This window comes from Sceloporus occidentalis, unplaced genomic scaffold (genome assembly GCF_023333645.1).
Source record: "Sceloporus occidentalis isolate IW3139 unplaced genomic scaffold, rSceOcc1.0.p SCAF_8, whole genome shotgun sequence".
Classification (NCBI taxonomy): domain Eukaryota; kingdom Metazoa; phylum Chordata; class Lepidosauria; order Squamata; family Phrynosomatidae; genus Sceloporus; species Sceloporus occidentalis.
Genome location: NW_028316988.1, coordinates 23758900 through 23783991, shown reverse-complemented (window position 1 = coordinate 23783991; position 25092 = coordinate 23758900). Strand labels below are relative to the sequence as shown.

Here is a 25092-nt window from a genome sequence, read left to right as displayed (position 1 = left end):
ACAGAAAGTGCTGAGGCAACAGCAAACACTGCTGACTTGTTTGCCAGCTCGAAATGCCAGAGAGAGAGAGAGAGAGAAAGAGAGAGATGTCCCCAAGAGACAGTACTGGGTGCCAGAGATAACCAGGAAGGTCTGACAAATTCAGAAGTTACAGCCTCTCCACCTCTGAGATGTCTCTCCTGTAAGGAAAACAAACATGTCCTTCACTCACCATCACATTTAATCATGGTTCTGTCTCGACTTCCATCCTGCCTTCCCCCCACCAGAAGAAGCAGCAGCGAAGGCCATGCCCTGGAAAAGCTTGTCTGTCCATCCCCCCACATTATGACCCAGCAGGCACACCCTGAATCCTGGGAAGTTTTGGAGCTCACCTAGCCTCAAACTATCACCAAGGGAAGCTCCTAAGAAGGCTTCTTGGGTTTTAAAAAAAACAACTCTTTGGTGGACAGATGGAAGTGAGCTGGATGTTTTTAGTACCTCAACTGGCTGAAAAACCGTTTCCCACATGAGAATCTCAACAAAGAGTTTAGAGGAATACAGGGGTAGATTAGCTTTTAAAGTACTTTAATGCAACCAGGAACACAGCCCATGTTTGGCGGCTGCAGCCTCGACTCTGCGGTCACAGAGGCCACTACAGACACACACTCATCTATCAAAGTAAGACTGAGTTTCCAAGAAACAAATAAACTGCAGAGAGCTAGTGGCTGGACATCAGAAAGATCCCTCCCAGCCACCTCTCATGCCCACAGAGGCATCTCCAACCCACAGTTCAGCATTCATCCTGGCTTTAAGACCCAAGAGTCCAAAAATCTGCAGAAGGTGAGGAAAATAACTGTTGCTGAGACCTTCTTCTGCAAGAGGATGGCTTTAGGGATACAGAGACACACACGAAGAGCAACAAACAGCTTCCAGTCAACTTTTAAGTTTTGGTGGTGTTCTGAGCCCTGATGATGTCAGATTTCTGGTACATCATCCTAAGTAGTACAATCATTCAAAGAAAACCAACAGATGTACAAAGCTAAGAGAGAGGGACAAGGAAAACACCACAGGAGGGGCAGGCTTGGGGGTGCGGAGGTAATACAGGAGCCTGCGTTTCCAAGAGGTCAGAATTAAAAGCAAGAGAACTGCAAAGCGGTAACAAAACAAAACAAAAATCCAAGCAGCTATGGTTACACTGAAGTGTTACAAAAGGGAGGAGTTATATCATCGTCAAGTATCTGGTTTTCTACAATTATTCATTCAAATAACCTTACCTGTGCAAGTTATGTACATAGCATGAAAAATATTGCTTCACACTCACTCCAGGGTGTGGTGGTGGTTGTTTGTGGTGGGCAAAGGCAGGGGAGAGAAGAGAGAAAGATGGGGAGAGGAACAAAGCAACATGCAGAGACCAAATCTGGAAGATGCCCAAGGAGGGAGGAGTACTCTATGGTGCAAAGCTGAAATATGTGATTTGTACAGATCACAAAATGCCTTTGGGCACTTCATTAGGCCGATTAACAGAAAGGCAGAACGAAATCACAAAAAGCCACTTCATGTGGTCTGCCGGAAGAGGAGGTGGCGCTGAGGAGGCCACAAAACAGACAGACAGACTTCATTGTTCCCAAAATGATGGGAAGGAGGAATAAGAGTAAAGCTCTCCAGGGACAGAAAGTGGAAACTACGCAGCCAGAGCATCTGGGCATTGTAGACAGGAAAGAAGCCAAAGGAGAGGGACCAAGAATAAGTTACAGGGAGGGGGAAGAACCCAGTTCTCCACAGATTTCATGCATGTGACTACAAGAACTAAGTATCACCACCAATGTGTTTCCAACAAGCCAGAAGTGGGTACTTTCTCTGTTTTAAAAGTGTGCAGTCTTGTGCCTGCAGAACAACCTGCTTGAAAATGAGAGTGCTATTTCGTCCCTACTCCTCAAGTGCAGCCGTTGCTTCAGTTTAGGATAAAAAACAGAAACTCACTTCCTTCTCTCTCTTTCTCACAAACAAGACACACAAACATAAAGCCAAACCAAAGTTAGTGTGTGTCTTAGGGTGAGCAGTGTCCAGCTGGATTTTCCACCATATGCAGAAACAAAGAAACAGAAATAAACCAAAAATAGGGGAGGGGGTATATCTGCTGGCTCAATGCTTATATTTCAACCCCCAAAATAACCACACATTCAAAAGGATTCAAAAGGTAAAGGAATGTTAGCCCTACAGTAATAATGCTCTAAGATGGAAGGGATAGGGAGCAGGGGGCAAAGGAAAGGAGAAATGAGAGTCACTAGGTGACAGGAGAGAAGTGCGCACACGTTTCCAACCGACGCAGCACAGGCCAAAGAGGAAGGAAGGGCAGGCCGCGGCCCCCGGGGGAAGGTCACAGGTTCTGGCAGCACTGGAGTTTGTTGGATTTCTGTCCGTCGGTGGTGGGGGGCACGCTGATGTCCACCACATTGTTGCCAGGAGACTCGTCATGGGCGGACCGGTCTGCAATCTGTTTCTGAGACACGATGCGGTAAATCTCTGCAAGAGGAAGACCAGAAGGGGCTCAGAGGTGGACCTGCATTCTGCCACAAGTAAAAGAACAGGCTGTATTCCCAGCAAAACCAGCAAGACTTCAAAGGAAGAGGCTGAGCCACTGAGGAAGGGGACCAGAATCCATGCTAAATTATAACCATTAGTCCTAAAGTTCCTGCTGTTAATCCTAAAGGATTTTTATTCCTCGATTTGGATGTTGTAATCCACCCATGCCAGCCACCAGAAGAGGTGTGAGACAGAACATTTATGGCCAGTTCAATAGCATAGGACCCTGCCCTTGTTTCTTTGGACCTACCCTCCCTCGGATAGACAAAAAGTCCTGCCCACAGAAATCGTATGTTTCAGGAAAAGCTCAGTCACCCCCACCCCCACCCCCACCCCCACATGCACAGCCTCTGCCTAAAATCTAAATGGGAACTAGTGAAGTAGTGATTAGCATGGACTAATCTTTATATTTGCATAACCACACTTCTCCCCCTTCTATCCATGAGAGATAGAGCTATGAGGAAGAAGCCATAAACTCACCATCCGCCCTTAGGCCAGCTACCTCCTCACATAGCCTTAACTGCCCAGCAGCACCTACCATGAAAATGCTGAAACTACCTTGTAGAGTTGTTGCAAGGATAACAAGATGACAGAATACATGAGGTGCTATGAATACCTGGAAGCAATGCACCATTTCCTGACTCTTAGATCCTTCTTAGCTGAAGGATTTAAGCTCAGGCTCTTGTAGTGAATGCTAGAACGGGAGGATCTCCTCTCAGCAGCCACTCTTATATTTGCTGTACTGACCTTTTGCCAAGAAAAATGGGAGGTTGGAGGAAGAACACAGTTGCAAAAAGCTGCTGAAAATGACAATCTGTAACACATCTCACACACACACCAGAGACCAGAGCTGAAGTCTAGGGAAGTCTGCATTCCCTTCCCCTCTCTGTGACAGGTGTATGAACCAAATTCTTACCTGTAAGGATGTTCTTGAAGGCTTCTTCTACATTTGTGGAGTCAAGTGCTGAAGTTTCAATAAACGACAGGTTGTTTTTTTCTGCAGAAGAGTGGGGAGAAACAAATGCAGTAATTGAATGTGCTGTCATTCCCATCCCCAGCTATCCAGATACTAAGGAGATATCTGTCCATCCCCAAAGAACTTAGATGAGGTCATTAGACCACAGAGAAGAGAATCAGCAGCCCTGGTTTGCCTGGAACACTAAACCTAAACTGAAATTCCTTTGTGCGCAACACCCCTCTGGTGCTTCCCAAAGCCATAACAAGACATCAGCAGACTGCACTAACTCTGTTCCGTGGCAGGTTTTGATTATTAATTATTGTAGCTATTTAATTCTATTTTAATATACTATTTTGTATGTTTCTAACTGTATGGTGTATTTTAATGTTGTAGGCCACCCTGAGGCCCAGCCTTGGGATAAGGGCGGGATATAAATAAATATAATAAACAAATAAATAAATAAATTCCTTCCAGTGATTAATTTGCAAAGTTGCTGGCACTTTGGAGGGAGGATTAAACAACCCTGTTCCCTGGGACCAGCTGCTCAAAAGAAACGAATGGCTAGAGTTTCAACGACAGCCATACCTGCAAAAGCACGCGCCTCATCTGTGGGCACAGCCCTCAGGTGGCGCAAGTCACTCTTGTTCCCCACCAGCATGATGACAATGTTGTTATCAGCATGATCCCGGAGTTCCTTCAGCCAGCGCTCCACATTCTCATAGGTCAGGTGCTTGGCGATGTCATAAACCAGGAGCGCCCCAACAGCCCCACGGTAATAGCTGGAGGAATCGGAGAAGAAGGTCACTTCCTCTCAACCAACAGTATATATACCCCACTCTCTTCCATGCCAGCAATTCTCTGAAAATGCCAGCCACAGCTGCTGGAGAAATGTCAGGAAGAAACCCTTCTAGAACATGGCCTCATAGCCCAAAAACCCCACAAAAAACTATGGATATCTCTCTTGAAAGCCTTCGACTTCACATTTAACAAGATCCTACTTTCAGAGGTGGGAAAAAATAAGGTGAAGCAGGTCAGTCACTTAAGAGGCTCTGAGAAAGAGCCTAAAAAATAAGTAGCGGTGGGCATTGTGTTCAAGTTTTGCTTTCGTGTATGTTGAAATTTTACCAAACACAAACCCTGGGTGAAATTCTTACACAGTTTTATCTACCTAGACAGAAAGTTAGTCTAAGAACTAACTGTTTAGGCATCAAGCTGCTCACCACCACTACCTGAAGGTTGGGTCCTTGGTGAGAATGATATTTAACATCTGGCTAATGGGCCTTTGCTTCAGCAGTGCCTTCAGAGCTAAAGACAGTCAAGGTCTGCAGAGATGGGTATTCTTTGCAAGAATCCCAGCAGACACTAGAAATTGGTACCAAGTAAGCCCTGACACTCATTTAAAAAGGCAAAGCAGTTTGGAGGCCTTACGCAGAGGTGATGGCGCGGTACCGCTCCTGGCCAGCAGTGTCCCAGATCTGGGCCTTTATTGTCTTCCCATCCACCTGGATGCTCCGGGTGGCAAACTCCACACCAATGGTGCTTTTGCTCTCCAGGTTGAACTCATTCCTTGTGAAGCGGGACAAGAGGTTGCTCTTCCCCACCCCGGAGTCTCCGATCAGCACAACTGGAAAGGCAGGGAGGAAAAAGAGAGAGAATATAGTGCTGTCAGCATCTCTTCTTGAATCAGGCTGGGATTGACAAACAAGGAGCACAATGAAAGCAGGCACAGCTATCTTTTGCCTAATGAACAATCCATTTCAAAAGTTCAAAAGCTGGCATGGTGCATTTTCTGCACTTTGGTTGGCCCACAAAGATATCACGCTTTTGTGGAATTTGGATGTTGTTGTATCTTGTCCCCTGGATAGCTGCTATGGCTGTTCCCTCCCTCCTTCCCTCCGGTTTCCCAGAGACTCTCTTGTTGCCATCAGCTCCTCCTGAAGATTAAGCAGTTGCCATGGCTGCCTCCTCCTGCTGGGCACTCTTATTCACAGAAGGTAGTTAAGGCAGATGAAACAAAACTTTACAACAGGTGTGAAACAGATGAAGGCAGCCAAAGCAGGAAAAACCAGATAATGTGTAAGTACAAATCCACTTGTTAAAACTGAAGGAAGTGAGTCCAAAGCCTTCCCTGGATGTGAACTCTTTCCTCACTCATAGGAAGTCCCCTGCATCACTGAAAGCATTTGCGGCAAAGAGCAACAAGAGACGTAGAGAGAAGGAACTGTGCCAAAAGGTCAAGCAAACAAATCTTGGGTCCATCAGCTGATCCAGGCAGTTTCCACCCTCCCAGAGGTCCAACCTTCCCGTTGCTGGCATTACAGTACACTAGTAAGCTCTGTCTTCCCATGGCCAGAGCTAGGTGAAAAGGTGAACAATATTCATCTCCGAGGCAATCCAGATTCTGCATACACAAAAAGCTAAAATTCTGGCATTTACAAATTATGCAGCTGTCTTATATTTGCATACAGCTGCAGGTTTTGCATAGCGCCAGCCAGTTTTGTAAGTAATGCGGGGAGGGGGGGGCACCCTTTAAAGGCCACTGAATCTCCAACACAACAAATTCTGTTCAGTTCATGCTTTTGGTTTCGTTAAGAATTGCTCACCTGCTTCCAAACACATTTTTTTCCATCATGAGAACAAAAAACTTGATTTCTGAAGAGGGGAAAGGAAAGCTACAGTTCGTTAAAAAGCTTTGTCCTATATCCACCAGCACATTCGGCATTCTCCTAGCTTTCTATGGACATGCACACAAATCCTCTCAATTCAGTGTAACAGCAATGCCCTACAATTCCCATGCAGTTGCAGTTGCAAGACCCCTCTGGAATATCCTTTCACGGGATGTCAAATCACTAGAAGCATGCAAGAACTTGACATTCAGACTGGCTTTAAGCACCTAGCAGTAGTGCTTTATCATACAAACAATGCCATCCTGAGTCTCTAAAGGGCTATTGGAGGCGAACGATATACTGTAAGCAGTCATACTGCCGCTTTGAGTTCTGCTTCCTGCAGAGAGCCATTTGTCCTCATGTAAAAAGGTGTCACCATCCTTTAAAATCAGTCTGTCAAGCAGAATAAAAAAAGCCTTCTGTTATACCTGGAATGTGGAAGGGATTTTCCAACTGACTAAAAGGAACAACCATGCCTTGCTTGGGGTATCTCAGCCTCAGAAGCCTGGTTTCATTCTCTGCCTGTACTTTGACCTGTTATCTCCTGGCCTCCCTTACACAAACAGCTTGAAGAAAGACTTGGTGGCAGGAGTTGCTGCATAAAGGCCCCTTTGGAAGAACATGCCTTGGAAAAGGAAATCAGGCCCAAACACAACCCGATGGCCTCAGCCCAGCAGCTCTCCAGAAGCCATCATCACCCCTCTTTCTCAGTTGGAAGTTTCACCACAGACATGAAGATGCACCACCTTTTCCATGAGAATCCCTGTACAATGTTTACTTTGCAGGTGATCCCTGTTGCAACCACTTCATGGATGAGAAGAAGCTGAGGAGGCCCATTCCTTTTCCTAATTTCTATGCAGCCCAATAAATCCGCTTGGAGGTTTGGCCATAAATTACAAAGGCAACAGTAATCCCAATAATCAAACAGTACAGTATCCAGCACAGAAAGAAATAAGAAAAGAAAGATGGACTGTACAAGCATTAAAAAGCAGAATTAAGTGCAATGAGGATGCTAAAATGCTCTCGAAACTCTCTTGAATACCCTACTTGTGGGAGGGAAACAGGACGGAAGTCTTTACCTGGCACTGAGAAGACCATGGCAGAGGCCCCAGGTGAAGAGGTCCTAGAAGCCAGATGTCACTTCAAAAAACACCCTTTCCCTAGTAGCTACTCACCATTCCTTACCAGATAAGCATCTCTGATTATGGGTTACAAACCTAGGATGCCCAGACCCAATGCCAACTCTGAAAGCAAATCCATACCCTGCCAATGGCCCACCAGTGGCTCCACAGACCTTCCTGGTATTACAAGGGCAGGAGCTGGGGCTATCAGGAGCCTGGCAGCCTGCCACAGGTTTGACAAGGCATGCTGTAAATGGCCAGGGTAAAAAGACCCCCTTTTCTCTAGTGCACTTGCCATTTTATGGCTGTTTTCTAAAAGCCCTTTTCCTTCCCAGTCTCAGGAGCCCTAGCTCCTTCTTGCAGTTGCCCTTTTGCCTTTTAAAAACACTGCAAACAGCAGCTTATGCACCTCTTCCATGGGAACCATTGAATTTCTCTCAAGTCAACTGCTTCCCATGTCACTGGGCTCAGTTGCTGGGGGCTTAATATATGAGGTCATTTAGAACTGAGCTGGTGTTTGGACACTGCAGAACTCCCCCCCCTCAATGTACCTCTGAAGCCCAACCCTCTAGCCTCCCAGCCCTCCTTCTATTCTCTGCTGCCATCATCCGCTCACCCCCTCCTCTCCCTGTCGCTGGCCCATTGTTTCAGAAAGGCTGGACAAGCAGCAGAGCCTTTGATGCGCAACCAAAGAATGTGAGTGTGGTGGAGCAGTGTTGACTTGGGTGGTTCCAAAGACAAACAATCTCTCGGCAGGACCCAAAGGGCCCAAAGGAAACATGTTGACATTCCAAGGCCAAGAACCCTGGCCTAGCACAGGGAACAAGGGGCTGGGAACACTGTGCTCCCTTCTCCCCTCAGTGACATGGCCCACCAGAAGCCTGGCCTGAGTAGCCTATGCATGCACCTTAGCCCTGTATCCCACCAACCACACGTTGCTCTGCAGAACCGGAAGTGAACTCCCCAAGGCTTCCTGTTCAGATGGGGAGCGTTTCTGGGAGCTCAGGTGGATTCCCAAAGCCCCCAGGAGCCAAGGATGGTTCCTTTTGGGAGAAGAGTCCAAGGGCGGCACTGACATTGACTCCTTGATAAGTCGGCCCAGGTTTTGGGGGCCGGTTGTGGGACTGAAATGCCTAGACTTATACATGGCACTTTGGAGCCCACCCTCGCCCTCCAACCACCTTTCAAAGGCTCCTCCCTCTCTCAGGGAAAGGGGCAGTCCCACAAGCCCCTCCCCCTTTCCACATGATGTGCACCACTTCACAAGGCTCCTCCCCCTTTTTATGCCATGCCCTTGCCATTTCATCTTCTCCAAACCCTAAGCTCCTCCTTCCTTTGAACCAAGGAGGTGTCAAAGAAGCCTCTCCCACTTATAGGCTCCTCCCACCCCCCACAAAGCCCCTCCTCCATAAGTTCCTCCCTCCCTCAAACCAGCCACCAAATAAGCCCCCCAGTACCAAGGGGAGGTGCCCAAACAAGCCCTGCCTCCTCATCATCTCTAGGCTCCTCCCACCTCCCCACCAAGGAGGAGGTCCCCACATAAGCTCCTCCCTCCCTTGAACTAAGGAGGTCTTAAAATAAGCCCCTCCCCCTGTAGGCTCCTCCCACCTCCCCACCAAGGAGGTCTCCACATAGACCCCGCCTCCATTTCCTCATGCCTAAACTCCTCCTTCACACCCTTGAGTCAAGGGGGAGGTATCCAAATAAGCCCCTCCACGCCACTCCTAGGCTCCTCCCACCTCCACATAAGCCCCTCCTCCATTAAGCGCCTCCCTCCTTGAGCCAAGGTCTTCAAATAAGCCCCTCCAGACCTAAGCTCCTCCCATCCCAGTGCCAAAGGGGCGGTCCTCAGCCAAGCACCATCCCTAAGTTTCTCCCTCAGAAAAGAGGGCGGTCCCCAACTAAGCCCCGCCTCATCAAGGTTCCCTTCCCTAGGCCCCTCCTACTTCCGAGGCCCCGCCCATAGAGCTAGGGGTCCCGTACAAGCCCCTCCCCTTTCCCACAGCTGCAGGGCCAATAGGGAGGGGGCAATGAGACTGGGGAAGCGTTGGCCAGCCCCAGGGCCCTATTTCCTCCTTACCTTTGAAGAGATAGTCGTACTCGTCGTCGCGGGTTCCCATGGCGACGCCTCTCTCTCAATCTCTCTCTGCGGGCCCTTGGCTCTCAGTCTCCGCGAGCGGACGGGAAGAAGGGGCGAAGAGCGGCGGGAGGTGGTTCGGGCGGAGGAGGCCGGACTAGGCCAGGCCGATCCTCTCTGACAGACAGGCACCGAGGCAGGCGGAGGGCGGGGCCCGCCGGGAGGAGGGCGCCTGCGCAGAACGGCCGAGCGGGGGAATGAGTGGCAGCGCCCTCGGCTTATCAGGGAACAGAGGGAGGGCAACGGTCGCTCTCGGCGGCAGCCAATGGGAGGGTGGAGAAATGGGAACGCGAGAGCCAATGAGGAGGCGGGAGCCTGGACGGCAGCCAATAATATAGCCAAGAGGGCGGGGAAAAGGGAAAGCAAGAGCCAATCAGGAGGCGGGAGCCTTGGCGGCCGTTGGGATGTTTTCTTCTCTGAGGGGCTTTTTTTTTCAAACAGAGGAGGGGGCGGGGCGAGTTTCCTGAGGAGAAAATAAAAAAAGGAGGGAATTATTAGGAGGAGCGTCTTCTTCTTGTTTGTTTCCTGAGGCGATCACTAAAGAGATAATAAAGCTCAATAAACCCGTTTGTGACAGAAACGCACACGCATATTACACATATATCACCTATGTTAGACCTATGTATGCGTATATAGGTATATTATACATATTATTGTATACATACGAGACAGTTCTCGATGGTAATATAACTCTCTCTACTTCTATGGCCGCCTCAGAGTTACAGAATCAACGCAGTTTGACCCCGCTTTAACTGCCGTGGCTCCAGACTAGGGGATTCTGGGAGTTTTGTGAGACATAGAACTATCTGTCAGAGATATTATAAAGCTGCATCCACACTAGAGGAATAACCCGGTTTGGCACCGCTTTAACGTTGTCTGTCTCATGGCTATGGAATTCTGGGAGTTGGAGTTTGTTGTGGGGCCCAGAGCGGAGCAAAGCTCCACTCTGGGCCCACAACAAACTCCCAACTCCCAGAATTCCATAGCCTTGAGCCAGACAACGTTAAAGCGGTGCCAAACCTTCTTCGCCCCTCTGAAGGGGTTTATCTCCAGAGTTTTGTCAACTAGAGACTGTTTGGAAGTGGGTCACACAGACCTGTTTCCCATAGGATTTTTCACATTCATTGGGTCACTGTGTGTCATGGCTCCCTTGTACACCTCACACTGGTTTTCCTACTGCCAACCGCAATATATCTGCTAACCAAAGCTGCGTCCCCATTGCAAAACTGATGCAGTTTGGCACCGCTTTAACTGCCACGGCTCCATGGTATAGAATCCTGGGATTTGTAGTTTTGTGAGGCACCAGACAGAGAGGACTAATTACCTCACAAAACTCCAAATCCCAGAATTCCATAGCAAGGAGCTGTGGCAGTTAAAAGCGGTGCCAAACCACTTATTTCTGCCATGCAGATGCATGCAGCCCAAGTCTGAGAGTTCAGCTGCAGTGGGTGGCAAAATGGAGTCAGGAATTTGGGGACAGACACGCACACCATGACATTTTCCTTCTCAAATTTCTATCTTTGCAGTCGGTTAATTCAGCTGAGTTTTGAGAAATACAAGTTAAGCGTCCATTTAAAAAAAAAGGCCCAGGCCAAGAGAGCAAAGAAAGGCAAACTCAGAGAAGCCTTCACCCTGTGAAGAGTTTTGAGCAGCTCACTCTTTGCAATGCAACAGATTTGGAGATTTTTGGGGGCAATACTCTTTATTTTGCAAGTTGCAATGTCCCTCGGTCACTTTGGCCACCAGGAGAGGGTCAGGGAGGCCATTTTAAACCCTGGCCTTGCTGACCATCTGAACAGCTTCCTTAAGATGCAGAATAAATTCATTTATTTCAGGGGCAGCAGAGCTCCAGGAGGTGCCAAACGAAGGCGTTCTCAGTCCCCCATAAGAACTCTGCCCCCAAATGAAATTTCCCTTCAGTCCCAAAATTTCTAGCAGTGCAAAAAGCAAGACATTGAAATATCTCTCCCACTTAGAACTCTTCAATTTCCTGGGTTTGCCTTTCCTTGTTATGATTCTATAAAGCAGGCAAAGGAGAAAGCCATGCAGGGCATTTTGGTGGCAGGAGAGGTGAAATATACATGGAACTAATGAACATTAATCCATACACAAAGGATTAATGCTAAGACAACTGGAGAGGAAAAGGAGAATATGGCTAAGGGCTTTTCTCCTTCCTCACAAACCCAACAGCTGCACATTTGAGCATCAATAAGATGCTGCAGAATGGAGGCTCCTTGGCAGAGACAATGGCACCTGATGTCCACCAAGCGGAGCTGTGGCGTCTTTTATTTAACGAGAATTTCCAATTCCTACATTTCCAAAGGAGATGGGAGACTGGTTATTTCCCAAGGAGATGGGACATGCAATGCATTTTCCTCCTTCCTGGCCCCAGAACTTAACTCTCCTTGCTCCCAAAAGCAAAACAAAACTAACCTTCTTCTCTAAGAGATTCGGAGCACATCTCCTGAGAGGTTTATTTTTAAAGCAAGCTCAAAGACAAGAGTGCCTCTGAGCACGCATAGAAACAATCAGCTTTTATTAATGCCACAGTCCGGTCATTTTTAGATTCTGAACTGGGATAGGGATATGTTTTTACTTCTGTGTTTTGGGGTCTTGGAAGCATGCTCATTCTGCAAAGAGGGCAATACATTTGCTCTTGGACATGGTTCCTCTGAGTGATATGCAGAGTGCCTTTCTGCTGAAATTGCAAAGCAGCTTCTTAGCAAAACAAAGGCACAACAACCCTATGCATAGAGTAGACAACTTACCTCTAAAAGGACCAGCCACAGTGTACTTTGTCACAGAATCACAACTGAAACGAGTTTTGGTTTATTAATTTTTAATTCATTAAAAAAAAATTCACTGACGTATGTCAAGCATGTAAAAAAAGAGAAGACGACATGGAAAAGCAAGGAGCAAGAAATGACATCCTGCTCTCCTCACATGGGTCCATCCAAGGCAACCTTTTATAAGTTACAACAACCACAGTATTCAATGATATTCAACCACAGGAACAACTGGTTTTTTTAAAAAGGCAGGATAAAACACTCTTAAAAACCAGTAGACCGACAAGCACAACCATTATGTACAAAAACAAGCAGCTTATCGTGGGAGTCAATTGAGTCAATATGACTTAAAACACACACATACGCACACATACGGAGGAGGAGGAAGAGGAAGGAAACGGGGGGAGCCTAGCTTGGTTTGCAGCCACTTTGGGTCCCTCTTGTGGGGCCAAGGGATGCCCTGTTCCCAGCCAGCTCCACCAAAATGCCCTTCATGGCAGCTCCGTCATTGGAGCCTAATGCCAACCAAGGCAAAACAAATAGCAATTTGTCCAAGGAAACGTTGGTCTGAGAGTGGACAGCTGTACCATATGGAAGACAGTTCCTTTCAAGATGCTAAATGGTCCTTTATTATGATGTTTTTTATCAATTGCAGGGAGATTTAGACTATGTGCAGGCATCATTTCCATGTTCTGCTCCATTCCTGGCAACACCAGGCATCTCCCTGAACATCAGCATGGCTGACCACAGCTTTGCTTCTTCCATCCCTTCCAAAACATTAAAAAATCTCTGCACAGCGCCAGGCAGCTGGATTACCCAAAGCATTGTGGGAAAGCCCCAGAACACTCTGGGGGGAAAATGTGGGCACCAATTCTGAAGGATGCCCAAAGAAATCCTACCCACCTCTGAGGCCATCTCTGGGTACAAAATGCAGGCAAATAAAACAAACCAAGGACCAGAGCTATCCAAAGTGTGGCCCAATTTACCATGGCTAGCTCTGTTCCTTGGTTCATTTTATTTGCCTGCATTTTGTACCCAGAGATGGCCTCAGAGGCGGGTAAGATTTCTTTGGGCATCCTTCAGAACTGGTTCCGCCATGGGACACCTCTGTTCTTAGGAGAAGCTGAACCTGTGCCCCCTTTCTCATCGCCCAACAGTCCACAGGAACATTTTTGGTTCAAGAAGGGAGGGAAAGATCATACACACACACACATGCACACAGATTGTTAAAAATGATGCATGGGGAGAGGCCAAGTGTGGCTGAAAGACTGGCCACCTCTCTCTCATTTCAACGCACAAAGAGAAGAGCATCAAGACACATCTTTGACCTGCAGGAATGTGACAAACCTGACCTGTGGGGGAACACTCACAGAACAGCACCAGGGATCATCCAAACGAACCGCAAAAACATCCTTTCGGAGAGCACCTGGCTTCAAGGCCCAACACCACTTAACCCCTTCCAACAAACATGGAAGTCCTTTCCTTTCCCTCCCACCCTAAACGGCTCTCCCCAACCCTCCTAGGTCACCACTCTGCACCCAACCAAGGAGCCAGCGGTTAGCATGGCAGCCTGGTATCAATTTAAGGAAGGCTTCTTTGGAGTCTGTGGGGCACTCCCTTCCTCATCCCCCATCCCCACCAAAAGAAGCAACAAGACGTGGCCACATGTTGTAGGATCAAGGGCCACCCCGTGTTTCTCCAGCGGTCGGACAGCAGTGCCTTTAGGATGCTGCCCCCAGCTCCGTAGGTCGGATCTTTATGGCGGTGGCACGCAGGGGGTAGTAGCGTCCCTTCCATGTCTTCCAGAAGATGCCCTGCTTCCTCTCATGTCGCTGGCGCGGGATGGAGCGGAAGTATTTGCCATTGAGGTTGACATGGCCGCAAGTGCTGAACCACCAGCCTCCTGAAGAAGGAAGAGGGGACAGGCGTCAACCGAGGAAACTTCCACGGAAATGTTAATTTTAAGACAAAATTATACTGCTAAACACCTTTTACTAGTCTAGTAAGATCAGGGACAAAATTGAAAAGGGCCCTCATGGCACAAAAATGGTCAATTTCTGTTGGTGAAAGCCTTTCACCATCTACAGTCAACCTCCTGAGAAGTTTCTTCCAAACTGGTCACTCTTCGATCAATGTCTGGAACTCCAATGCGCACCATCCCTAGCCAGCACAGCTCATTGGGAAATGTAGTCTGGGACACTTAGAGGGTACCAAGTTGGGGAAAGGCTGGCCCAAAGAGTTCACAGCAATGGGTAAGGTCTGAATCCTGGACTTCACAATTTGTCGCTTTATTTTCTTTACTCGTGACCATGAGAAAGAAGAGTAATCATAAACAACACATTTAAGGCCCTTAATAGGGTTTCTCTGAAAGAATAGCATGGAAGGTGCTAGTCTAACTTCTCTAGGAAAGGAGTTCCAGAGTTTAGGGGCAACCATCAAGAAGGCCCCATCTCCCATGTTCCCGTCAGAGGTGCCTGTGAAATGGTGGGACAGAGAGAAGGATGCCCCAGAAAATCTGAAGATACGGGCAGAATCATATAAGGTCCTCCAAATACCCTGGGGCTAAGTTATTTTCCGCAGGCACTAACCAGTGAGGTGCTTGGCGCAGTTGGCGTCTCCCTTGAGGTCATGATCCCGATCTCGCGTGGAAAAGGGCAGCTGTGGGAAGTCGCCCATGGCGTTCTCCAGCTCGCCAAGGATGGGTCCCAGGAGGCTGAGGGTGTACGCCGTCTCCTCTCCCCCGAGGCTGAAGAGGAACTTCACTTTCTGGGAGTTCCCTTCCCAATCGTGCAACTCGATCAAGAGATGGAACCGACCGTCCTTCGTGATCTGGTGGATCTTCTCCAAGCCCAGCCAGAAATCTCCTACAGAGAGCAAACAAACAGCAAAATGATGAAAGATCTGGAAACTACCAAGCCCTATGAGGAACAGCTGAGGGAGTTGGATAGGTTTAGCCTGGGGAAGAGACATGATAGTCCTACTGAGGTTGGAGTTAAGTGTGGATGTCATATGGAGGACAACCCAGTGAGGAAGACCCCTTAAGCCACCTACCAGTAAGATTCCCAAAGCCGTTCTTGTAGGCTTCCCACAGCTGGTCAAAATCGACAGAGCCATCTAGCCGCCTCTGGATCACGGTCCAGCCTCCGTTACCTGGGAATCCCAAAAAACAAAAGGGAAGAAGATCAATTTGCAAGCCATCCACAGCCATCTACCAACACCAACTGCTATTATTGTTAGGCAAAGTCACACCTTTGAGACTAACTCAAAGAAGTTGCAGCATAAACTTTTCATAATCTCACATTCTGAGGAAGGAGACCAAGTCTAGGAACACTTATTCTGCTCAGCTAGTCTCAAAGATCCCTTTGCATGCTGATATTTCATACTAAAACAATTGTGTCTTTGAATTCTGCTCTGATATGGAGTTGTTTAAAAACACAGCAAGAAAGTCAGGGGTCTAACTAAGCTTTAAACGGTTTTGCTTTCCTCTCCTGAGAAAAACAGGGACTAAACTTCTGATTTAACAAAAAATAAAGTCCAGGGCATTAGATGCCCTGCCAAGTCCAAGCTGTAATCTCCCTGCTAAGGACAGATTCAAACCCAGAACTCCAATCCATAAAACACATTCTCTCCTTTTCAATCTCTCTTTCTAGACAGATAGATACCTGGAGTCATGTCACAGAAGACTTCGAAAGGTGGGGAGTCTGAGGGCTGGATCTGGTAGACCCCACTGCTTTGCCCCCCATCAAGGAAAATCTGGTGACAGCTGGCTGGGAATTCTGAGGAGGAAAAAAAGGAGGAAGGGAGAAAAGAAAAGATATTTATCACAGGGTTTTCTTGACAAGATTTCTTCAGAGGTGGTTTGCTGCCATGGGCTTCCTTTGAGGCTGAGAGAGTGTGACTCACCCAGAGTCACAAAGTGTATTCCTGCATGGCAGGGGTTGGATTGGATGGCCTTCCAACTCTATGCTTTCTACCCCAGTGGCCATTAAATGCTCCCAGGGGGGCTTTGGACCAGCCCATCACTTCCTCTCATGACCCGGTCTGCCTTGCAGGGCCCATATGAGAATAAGGGCAACACCAAGAGAGCCACACATGCAACCTTGAGTGTAGCTAATAAATAAACCAAAGGAGAGCTATCCAAGGACAGTCCAACATGGCTAAGCCCCTTGGCTTGGAGCAAACGCCATTCACGTGCCCAGAACTTGCCCATGGCCTGGACTCTGCTCCGAGGTTGCCAGCAAGACCTTTCCAAAGTCCCTTTGGAAACCTGATTGAAAGGGCAGAGACGTGGCAGGAGGGAAAGGGACTTTACTCCACTGAAAAGAGACCAAACACACCCCCTGTGTGTCCTATGGGCTCCATGCAAAGACAAAGGGAGGCTCTGTTTGGACTTGGTGGGGGAACGGATCCAAGCTGGTGGCAGTGGAAAGGGGGCCTCCCCTCCCCTCTCTTCCCATCATGCTCAGATCTGGGTAAATTTAGCCCAGATTTTCCAAACACTGCTGCAGAGAAGAGAAAGAAGGAGGGAGGGAGGGAGAACCCAGGAGTGTAAACATGAACTTTCCCCCAATTCCTCTCTGAGTATCAACACATGCGGTGGAAGCGTGGAAGCGCAAGCCATGCACCAGACATCTTGCATCACTCCAATGAGGAAGGAGGGGATGGGAGATGTGACCCCTTCCATGCAAGGAGATCCAAAAGAATTTCCCCTTCAACACCCTTGCAGGGAAAGCACATGGTCCTTGGTTCACGAATCACCTACCCCAGCATGTCAGAGCCAACCTGGTTCTTGGGGCTGGAGCACTGGAGCCAGACTCCTCTGGGAGACCAGGGTTCAAATCCTGCCTGGACCTGGGCAAAGTCCCACTCTCTTAGCCTCAAAGGACAGCAATGGGATTTTGGGTCCCTATCCCCAGAACTGGAAATCGCATAAGGTCATGCTAGGAGTGATGGGAGTCATAGGGAAGAGGCCAAACCCCAACCCGTTTCCAGCTGGGGTTTCACTTTTGGGCTAGAATCCAGAGCAGAGACAGCAGTAATAAACACCTCCAGGGCCAGTGGCATCCTGATAACGTCCCTTCCAAGCGGGCCAGGACCACTACACACACACAGAGAGAGTGAAATTGCGCACGTCTGCACAACACACTGGTGATTCCGTCCCCAAGCCTGCCGTCACAAGGGCCATGAGTCACTGCTCTTGCATCCGGAGGAAGCTGGCTTCCAGACTAACCAAATCCTGACCACAGCACATTCCTGGATGGGTGGGTGGGTGCATGAAAACACCCTCGGTCATCCTGACATTAAGATGCATCCTCTTCCTTTCTGTTGAGACCACAGATTGGATCTGGGAGAGCCCAGAGAAAAGGACAACTCAGCCTGAGAACTGGAGAGGAGAAGCAGGGGAGGCTTTCATTGAAGCCAGTGTACTTTTCTTGGAAACGTGGCCCTGGAGGAGAAATCTACGGACACCCAGGACAGACACAAAGGCCAATAAGTGGGTCTGAAAGCAAACCAAGCCTCCTCCTAGAAGCCCAAATGCCCAAAACTGAGGCTGTTGTGCTTTGGACACATCACTCACTAGAAAGGACAATAATGCAAAGTGGTGAAAAGAGAAAGACTGCAGAAGAGGTGCATTGAAGACCAGCTCTTGGAGGTCTCTTGCTGTCAAAGCTAACTTGGTGGCATTAAACTTCAACTGCTAAAGTTCTCTTGGCACCGGTTCTGGTACCAAGAGCAAAACAAATTCTCCCTAGAAGCCAAAATGACTGAACTGAGGCTATCATACCTTGGACACATCCTGATGCAACCCGATCCATTCAAAAGATGACAATTGTTGTGTGTCTTCAAGTCATTTCTGACTTATGGGGACCCTAAGGCGAACCTATCCTGGGTTTTTCTTGGTCAGGTTTGTTCAGGGAGGGTTTGGCATTGCCTTTCCTTGAGGCTGAGAGGGTGGGACTTGCCCCAGTCACTCAACAGCTTTCATGGCTGAGCAAGGAATTGCTAATACTCAGTAGGAAAAGGCAAAGGCTGCTTTACAGAGGAATGGACTCCAACAAGGAAGCCATTGCCCTGAGTTTGCAAGACCTGGGCAGCACAGTCGCTGACCCAGGACTCTCAGGTCGCCATAAGTCAAAGCGGACTTTTGACAGCAACTAACAACAACCTAGAAGCCCAGATTGAGCCCTCCTTTTACTGCTGGGTCCTCCTTTCCCATCCCCTCAACACCGCCATCCCAGCCCCTCCAAAAAGCACATTCCTGCCATAATAAACCAGTCCTTCTGCTTATCCCCGATCCCCTTCCATGCATTCTTACATTCCTCCCTCCCAGGTCCACCGTCGCAAAGGAAGCTAAACCTACCAGGCAACTTTCTTTACTGCTGACCCACTGCATTTCAAGGAAAGCAGCTGTCTCAAAAACCACAAAACACCCCCACCCCCACACTCTGCCCTCCTCTTGCCCCATTTAAGTTTGGGAGGTTTGGTGAGGCTGGACATTTTGTTGTCTTGGTGGCTTGATGTTTCCATTTTTTAATTCTTTTCTTTCCCCTTTGTTTTTCCTTTTCTAACTTTTTTGGTCGCGTAATCCCTGCCGTTTTGTTGATGTTATCATTGGCCCCGTGTCAAATTTTATCTTTTGTGTGTGTAAAATTGAAATAATGTGTTATTTTTAATCTTCAAAAACGCAAACACACTCCAGAGTCCAATACAGAGATACAGATTTTTCCCCCCAAGGCTTGGCTCTCCCTTGCTGAATGGGGAACTGGCATTTCCTTTCCACCCCAAGCCAGGAGAAATCATTTGGGAAGCCCAGCCTTTCGCTGCCTTTCCCCTACTTGGAGGGGCGCCAGGACCCCTGCGGCTTTTCCCTTTGGCTGGAGAGCCTTTAGCCCTCCCTTTTCCGGAGGGGAAGGGAACCCCCCCCTCCTTTGCACGTGTCACCTTTCGCACACTTGGCCCAGGGCCAGGGCCGATAGTGCACTCCATGTGCACCAAGGGCTGTGCGGGGAAGAGGCGAGCAGATCATTTTTTCCCCACAAATCCGGTAAAAATTATTCTGGCTGGCCCCAATCCTTTTGGTGGAGGCTCCTATTTTCTCTCCATTCCCAGTCGCCCAGCCAAGATCCTAGGCCTCAGTGAGGTCCAGTCAGATAATGCGGCCTGCTCCAAGTAGCGCCACTTATTGCAAATGTGCAATCTTACCCTCCAATCTTTCACATATAAAAACTGTGACCAAGCAACACCAGTTCATGGTCAAGGGGGCAAAACTTATTAAGGTGAAGGACAGAGAAGCGAGGAGAGGCTGCAGCGGTTTGCTTTTGCCTGAGCCCACTGGGAAGTGCAAGCTTTAGCTCCTTCCTCTCTTCTGAATCCAAACGTCACCCAACTGAAGCAAAAGGGGAAAGTGGGAGGAGGAGAGAGAAACCGGGACATTTTAAAAGCAGCTGAAAAAGTGGGAAAGCAGAGCCAACTTCCCAAAGCTACTCACCAGATGCTTCCAAGACTTCAGCCATGGCACCTTGGCTACGGTTTGCGGGGCGATCGGGACTGCCCTGGAGGAGGCTGCCTTTCCACTTGGAGGTCTCCATGTCGTTTCCTTTGACATGCAGTGGAAGGAGCATGTTGACCTGGGGAGGAGGCAGACATGGAAAATGTTAAGGGCCCTTGCAAAGTGGAAGCAGAGCACCTGGGAAAAGACAACCTGTTCTCTGAATGATGGGAGATGTAGTTCGGCACATCTGGGGAACACTCATTGGGACAGGGGCAGAACCATACCCCAGATCTTTAAGACAAGCCCTTCTTCCCTTGATCTGAAGGGTCATGAAGCCCAGAGACTGTTTGGTGATGGCTGCCCTGGTTCGGGAGACCCTTTGGGCAGCCAACCCAAGGCATTTCTATCACTCTGTTTAATAGTAAGGCAAAAAGTAATGGGCCAAAGACAGGAACTGAGCCTGTTCTTAGACTACAAGTCCCAGCATTCTTCACCTGGCTAGTGGGACGGATAGGAAATGTAGCCCCACAACAACTGGAGAGCTGCGCAATTCCCACCATGCTCTAATTCCCATTACTAATCCCAACCAGAATAAATAGGAATTTGCTAAATCGACTCTTATGTAATAACTGTGTAACTCAACATAAGTTATGGTTTTAACTGGTATTGTAAGTCACTTTGACTCCCATAGGCTCTCCAAGGTTGTCTGTTTCCCTCATTCATAACTCTGGCCCTCTTGAACACACTGATGTTGCTTAGCCACACAAATCCTGGCTGTCCTCTGTGACATATTGGCAGGTATGCCATTAAAACAAATCAATAACTTTGGCCCTTTCCCGGCAGCCAAACGGCTTTGCTGCGGATTCTGCAAAACTGGACTTCCTTAATTCTAGACCGGGGGGTTGGGGAGGCCAAGTTCACCCAGGACGCTTATGTAAGACGGCTGTTGTTTTCAACTGCGGCAGGACAAAAATCTTGCCGCTCAGGTTTTATACCTTGTAGAGAAGCCAAGTTGGTAAAGGATTCCCCCTCCTTCCAGCAAACATAATCCTGGCCAAAGAGGCGGCTGGAGAAAGGGTGACCCAAGGAGCCATGTTTTCCATGCATGGCCAGTGAGCGAGGCACAGTGCCAACACACATTTCAGAACCAGTTCACATGTCCTTTCCCCCTTTACCCCTGAGTAATCCTTGCTTTTAAGACAACAACAACCACCTTGCTGCACCGGGTAGGACTTTGCAGAGTCCAGCAGCATCCAAAGGGAAAGGGGTTCCCTCCCCAGAGCCATTTCGGATTGCTTCAAATGTGATTAACCAAGCAGAGAAGAGTGCTTTTGAGCATGCGCAAAGTGCTTTCCAAGTGAAGGAAGGGCGGCATTACCTTGCTCTGGAGGCTTTTGATCTGCAGGTTCTGCTTATCCATCCGGTACTGCTGCTGCTTGATCTTCTGGAAAAGCTCCTCCATCTTCGAGTTCTGGAGGCTCACCAGGTTCTGAAAGGGACCCAAGGATTTATCCCCTTGAAAAAGGCATTCAGGGGCTGCATCCACACTGGGGAAATGACCCAGTTTGATACCGCTTTAACTGCCCTGGCTCAAGGCTATGGAATTCTGGCAGTTGGAGTTTGTTGTGGGCCCAGAGCAGAGCTCTGAGCACAGACAGAGGGCTTTCGACCCTTCAACTGTCTCCGGTGGCAAACACTCCCCCTCTGGGTTCCCAAGCTCTAGCCAAGCCACCCCTGTGCATGTGCAGAGTGCTTTTGACCCTCCAACCACCTCCAGTTGCAAACACTCCCCCTCTGGGCTCCCAAGCTCTGAGGAGGGTGTCCCTGACCACGTACAGAGTGCCTCTCACCACCTCTAGCAGGATGGTCCTAGCACTCTCTCTCTAGGTTCCCAAGTGCTGTCAAAGACGCCTCCTCTGAGCACCGACAGAGGGCTTTCGACCCTTCAACTACCTCCAGTGGCAAACACTCCCCCTCTGGGTTCCCAAACTTCTAACTAAGGCACCCCCGAGCATATGCAGAGTGCTTTTGGCCCTCCAGCCGTCTCCATCTGCACCAGTCTAATACAGTCCAATATAATGGTTCTGGCACTCCTCCCAAGCTGTGATAAGGGGACCTCTGAGTGTGGGCAGAGTGCCTTTCACCCACCAACCGCCTCCAGCGGCAAACCCTCTGGGTTCCCAGCTCTAGCAAAGGCACCCTTCTTGAACATGTCTGGAGTGCCTCTGACCAGCCAGCGGCGAACACCCTCCCTCTGGGTTCCCAAGGTCCGACAAGGACACCCTTGAGCATGTGCAGAGTGCTTTCGAGCCCTCAACCCTCTGCGGCTGCCAATGCTCCATCTCTGGGTTCTCTTGGGCATGTGCAGAGTGCCTCTGACCCTCCTGCTCCTTCACCTGCTCCGCTGCCGCTGCGGGGTGGGTCTGTGTCCCGGGGCGCCGTCGGAGGAGGAGGCGGCTTCCGTGCGGGGGCTCTCCTCCATCTCCATCTCCATCTCCATCTCCTTCTCCTTCTCCTTCTTGGAGGCGGAGGAGGCGTCGGTCGAGGAGGCGCAGGGCGCGGCGCTGCTGGTGCTGCTCCCGCTGGAGGCGGGCGAGGGAGGCGTTGTGGGCGGCCAGGCGGAGGGCCGTCTCCCGCAGCTGGGCCCGGCTCCGCTCCACGTGCTCCTTCAGGCCGTGGCCCAGCTGCAGCAGCCCGTGCGCCAGCAAGGACACCTCCTCCGCCCGCGCCCACGGAGGACCACCGCCCCCACCCTTGGCCGACTGGGCGCCGCCGGGGCTCCAGAGAAGCAGCAGCCCCAGGGGCAGCAGCAGCAGCAGCGAGGGCAGCCCCCGGCCGGCCATGATCCCCTCCTCCTCCTCCTCCTCCTCCTCCGGGGAAGGAAGGCAAGGGAGCTGAGGGAGCCTGCCAAGAAGGGACCGGCTCTGAGGCCAGGAGAACGAGCCCCCCTTTTATAGACGCCGCCCGGCTCTTCCCCTCCTCCTCCTCCTCCTCCTCCTCCTTCCCTCCTTCTCTCTTGCCCTCCTTTCCTCCCTTCCTCCTCCTCCAGACCCTGGCCTTGCCTCCAGCAACCAGGGGCTTCTCCCTCTCCTCCTCCAGGCCTCTCCAGGGCTGCTTTCGGGGCTCCAAGCAGAAGGCACCCAAAGAGAGAAAGGCAGGCAACTCCTGGATGGGCAGCTGCTGCTGGGACCCATGGCTCTCCAAAGGCTCTCTTCAGGAGGAGCTGGCCATTGCCTTCCTCTGAGGCTGAGAGAGTGTGACCTGACCAAAGGTTTCCCGGGATTCGAACCCTGGCCTCCAGAGTTGTAGTTGTCCAACGCTCAAAGCACTTCCCCGGAGTAGATCAACTGAGTCCAGTGGCAAACCTCTATGATGGGTTTGCCTTCAGGTTGATATAAGATGAACCTGAAGAGACCCAGCATCAAGGAAGACTGGACTAGAGGGCTTCTTCCCAAAGGCATCATCCAGGGATGGTTGGTTTTGGGGGAAGGAAGAGGGAGAGCTGATGCTAGGATGATGATGATGATGATGATGGTGACATGGCTACTATTGTTGTGATGACCATTGTTCTTCCCAGGCAGTCCTCTTTGCTGCGTTCCTTCTCCCACGGTTGAAACCCCGAAGTGTGGAAAAGTTCAGCATGACACAAAACTTGCGCATGGATTGCTCCGGAAAAAGCCAAGAAAGAAAAAGGCAAGCCAGAACAGGAGAAGAAGATGCAGACGTCGTGCGGGAGGAGAGCCAAGCCTAAAGGCGATGCTTTTTCTCCCCAAGATACTCTTAGCAGCGGCCCTTTCACACTGAAGAACTATATATTCTCATCAGATCATGTTGTTGTTGTTGTTTGGAGCACTGAATTGTAGCCGACAGCAGCAGAAGGATGCTCCAAACCCTCTCCAAGCCAAATGGAGAACGGCGCTGCATCCAGATGGATCGAAAAGTCCCCTGTTTTTGTTCCTCTCCTTCCCAGTTGTGTCCTGGGTTACAATAAGCGATGCCTCATTCACAGAACAGTAGTCATTCATTTCCATCCCTAGAAGCATTGAAAGCAAGGGTTTTGTGGCGCTCGCGTCTCCTGGCCGGCTTAAATACCAGTTTAAATGCAAAATGTCTTGGGGTCAACAGGCAAGTAAGGGCCACTAGCTTTGCAAAAGGCCTGCTCCAAGTGGAGATGGAAGGAAGCGGCTTGCAAATATGGATCCACTTATGGAAGAGGAGAAGGAGGGACTGGTTCCATCTACATATCAAAACTGGCCTTTCACAGACCCCATGGCTGGCAGGACAGGGCTTGGCCCACCCTGGGCACTGAGGCCCCCGCAGTTGCCAGAGGATGCCACGTGCCAAAGCTCCTCCGCCTTCGCTGACTCAGTGGCCGTCTCCTGCATCTGGCTTCCTTGGCGGCGTGACTTACTTTTTACATTCAAAGATGCTGGGGAAAGAGTCCTGGGTAAATCCCAAGCAGACATCCACCTCACCCACCCATCCCAGGCAATGGTTCCTCCACAGAAAACCCAACAGGGCAGCCTTTCCAAGTGCAAAAACAGTTTAAGCGAATGACAGAGCTGGAAGAGACCCTGGGGTCATCCAGTTGAACCCGCTCCTAGGATGGGAATCCCCGGCTAAAGGCACCAGCCATCCTCCCACCTTCGTGCTTCTTTTCCATCCCCTCCAAGTCCCTGCTTCTTCCGTTTGGTTCTGGACCCTCCCATGGATATCAACATCTGTGGATGCTCAAGTCCCATTAAATTCAGTAGCAGAGTAAAATGGTGTCCCCGATATAAAATGGCAAAATCAAGCTTTGCTTTTTGGCATGTATTCTGTATATACTCATGTGTAAGGAGAGAATTTTTAGTCAGATAACTGATTCCAGAAAAACTGGGTCGACTTATCCACAGGTTGATGCAAGTAACTTTAACTCTCATCTATATTTTAAAAGAACCATCCTCTTCCTCTGAACAGAGTGGTAAAAGGTGAGAGCTTAGTCCATCCTGGGAGCACCAAAAAGAAGCATGGATCCCCTCTATCTACTCTCTCATCCATCCAGCCTTTCGGATGAGCACAGTGATGCCTGCCAGAATTTTCTATGTTCTTTGGCATCGTTTTCCTTTGCAACATCCTTTGCATCCATTGTTACATGCCCCTAAGTCTTACCCTCGACGTATCCACAGGTCATATCAAAATCCATCACTTTGGCCCCAAAACCTGCCCTCGAATCATATATGACTTCGACTTATAGTCGGGTAGAGATGGTATAATTTTAAAATATTTTCAATACATTTTAAAAATCTGTGGATATGGAGCACTCAGTGCAATACCCTGGAAACAAAAAGCAAAGGAGTCTTTGCATGAAGAGGACGAGGGACACATTCA

At 49.4% G+C, this 25092-nt stretch overlaps 2 protein-coding genes across 2 annotated transcripts; both read right to left on the bottom strand.

The window, feature by feature from the left end:
• Positions 1 to 543: 543 nt before the first annotated feature.
• RAB11B (RAB11B, member RAS oncogene family) lies at positions 544 to 10023 on the bottom strand. The gene is made up of 5 exons (XM_089535425.1): positions 9388 to 10023; positions 4949 to 5144; positions 4106 to 4299; positions 3479 to 3559; positions 544 to 2502 (listed from the first exon to the last, which is right to left on the bottom strand). The coding sequence occupies exons 1-5, from the start codon at positions 9425 to 9427 to the stop codon at positions 2357 to 2359; spliced, it is 657 nt and encodes a 218-aa protein (XP_089391551.1). The 5' UTR covers positions 9428 to 10023; the 3' UTR covers positions 544 to 2356.
• A 2243-nt stretch (positions 10024 to 12266) lies between these two features.
• Positions 12267 to 22565, bottom strand: ANGPTL4 (angiopoietin like 4). Its single transcript, XM_089536860.1, has 7 exons — positions 22119 to 22565; positions 21101 to 21211; positions 19720 to 19858; positions 15893 to 16006; positions 15282 to 15380; positions 14819 to 15094; positions 12267 to 14133 (listed from the first exon to the last, which is right to left on the bottom strand). The coding sequence occupies exons 1-7, from the start codon at positions 22563 to 22565 to the stop codon at positions 13952 to 13954; spliced, it is 1368 nt and encodes a 455-aa protein (XP_089392986.1). The 3' UTR covers positions 12267 to 13951.
• Positions 22566 to 25092: the final 2527 nt, after the last annotated feature.

Bases quoted from the DNA above. Each gene is read 5' to 3' on its own strand.
- RAB11B (XM_089535425.1), bottom strand. From the start codon at position 9,427: ATGGGAACCCGCGACGACGAGTACGACTATCTCTTCAAAG. The intron at 5,145-9,387 runs GTAAGGAGGAAA...CTGCCTTTCCAG, and splicing joins GTACGACTATCTCTTCAAAG to TTGTGCTGATCGGAGACTCC. The intron at 2,503-3,478 runs GTAAGAATTTGG...TTCCTCTTGCAG, and splicing joins CTTCAAGAACATCCTTACAG to AGATTTACCGCATCGTGTCT.
- ANGPTL4 (XM_089536860.1), bottom strand. From the start codon at position 22,565: ATGGCCGGCCGGGGGCTGCCCTCGCTGCTGCTGCTGCTGCCCCTGGGG. The intron at 21,212-22,118 runs GTGAAGGAGCAG...GGTCCCTTTCAG, and splicing joins CCGCAGCGGCAGCGGAGCAG to AACCTGGTGAGCCTCCAGAA. The intron at 15,095-15,281 runs GTAGGTGGCTTA...TGCTCTCTGTAG, and splicing joins CGGCTTTGGGAATCTTACTG to GAGATTTCTGGCTGGGCTTG.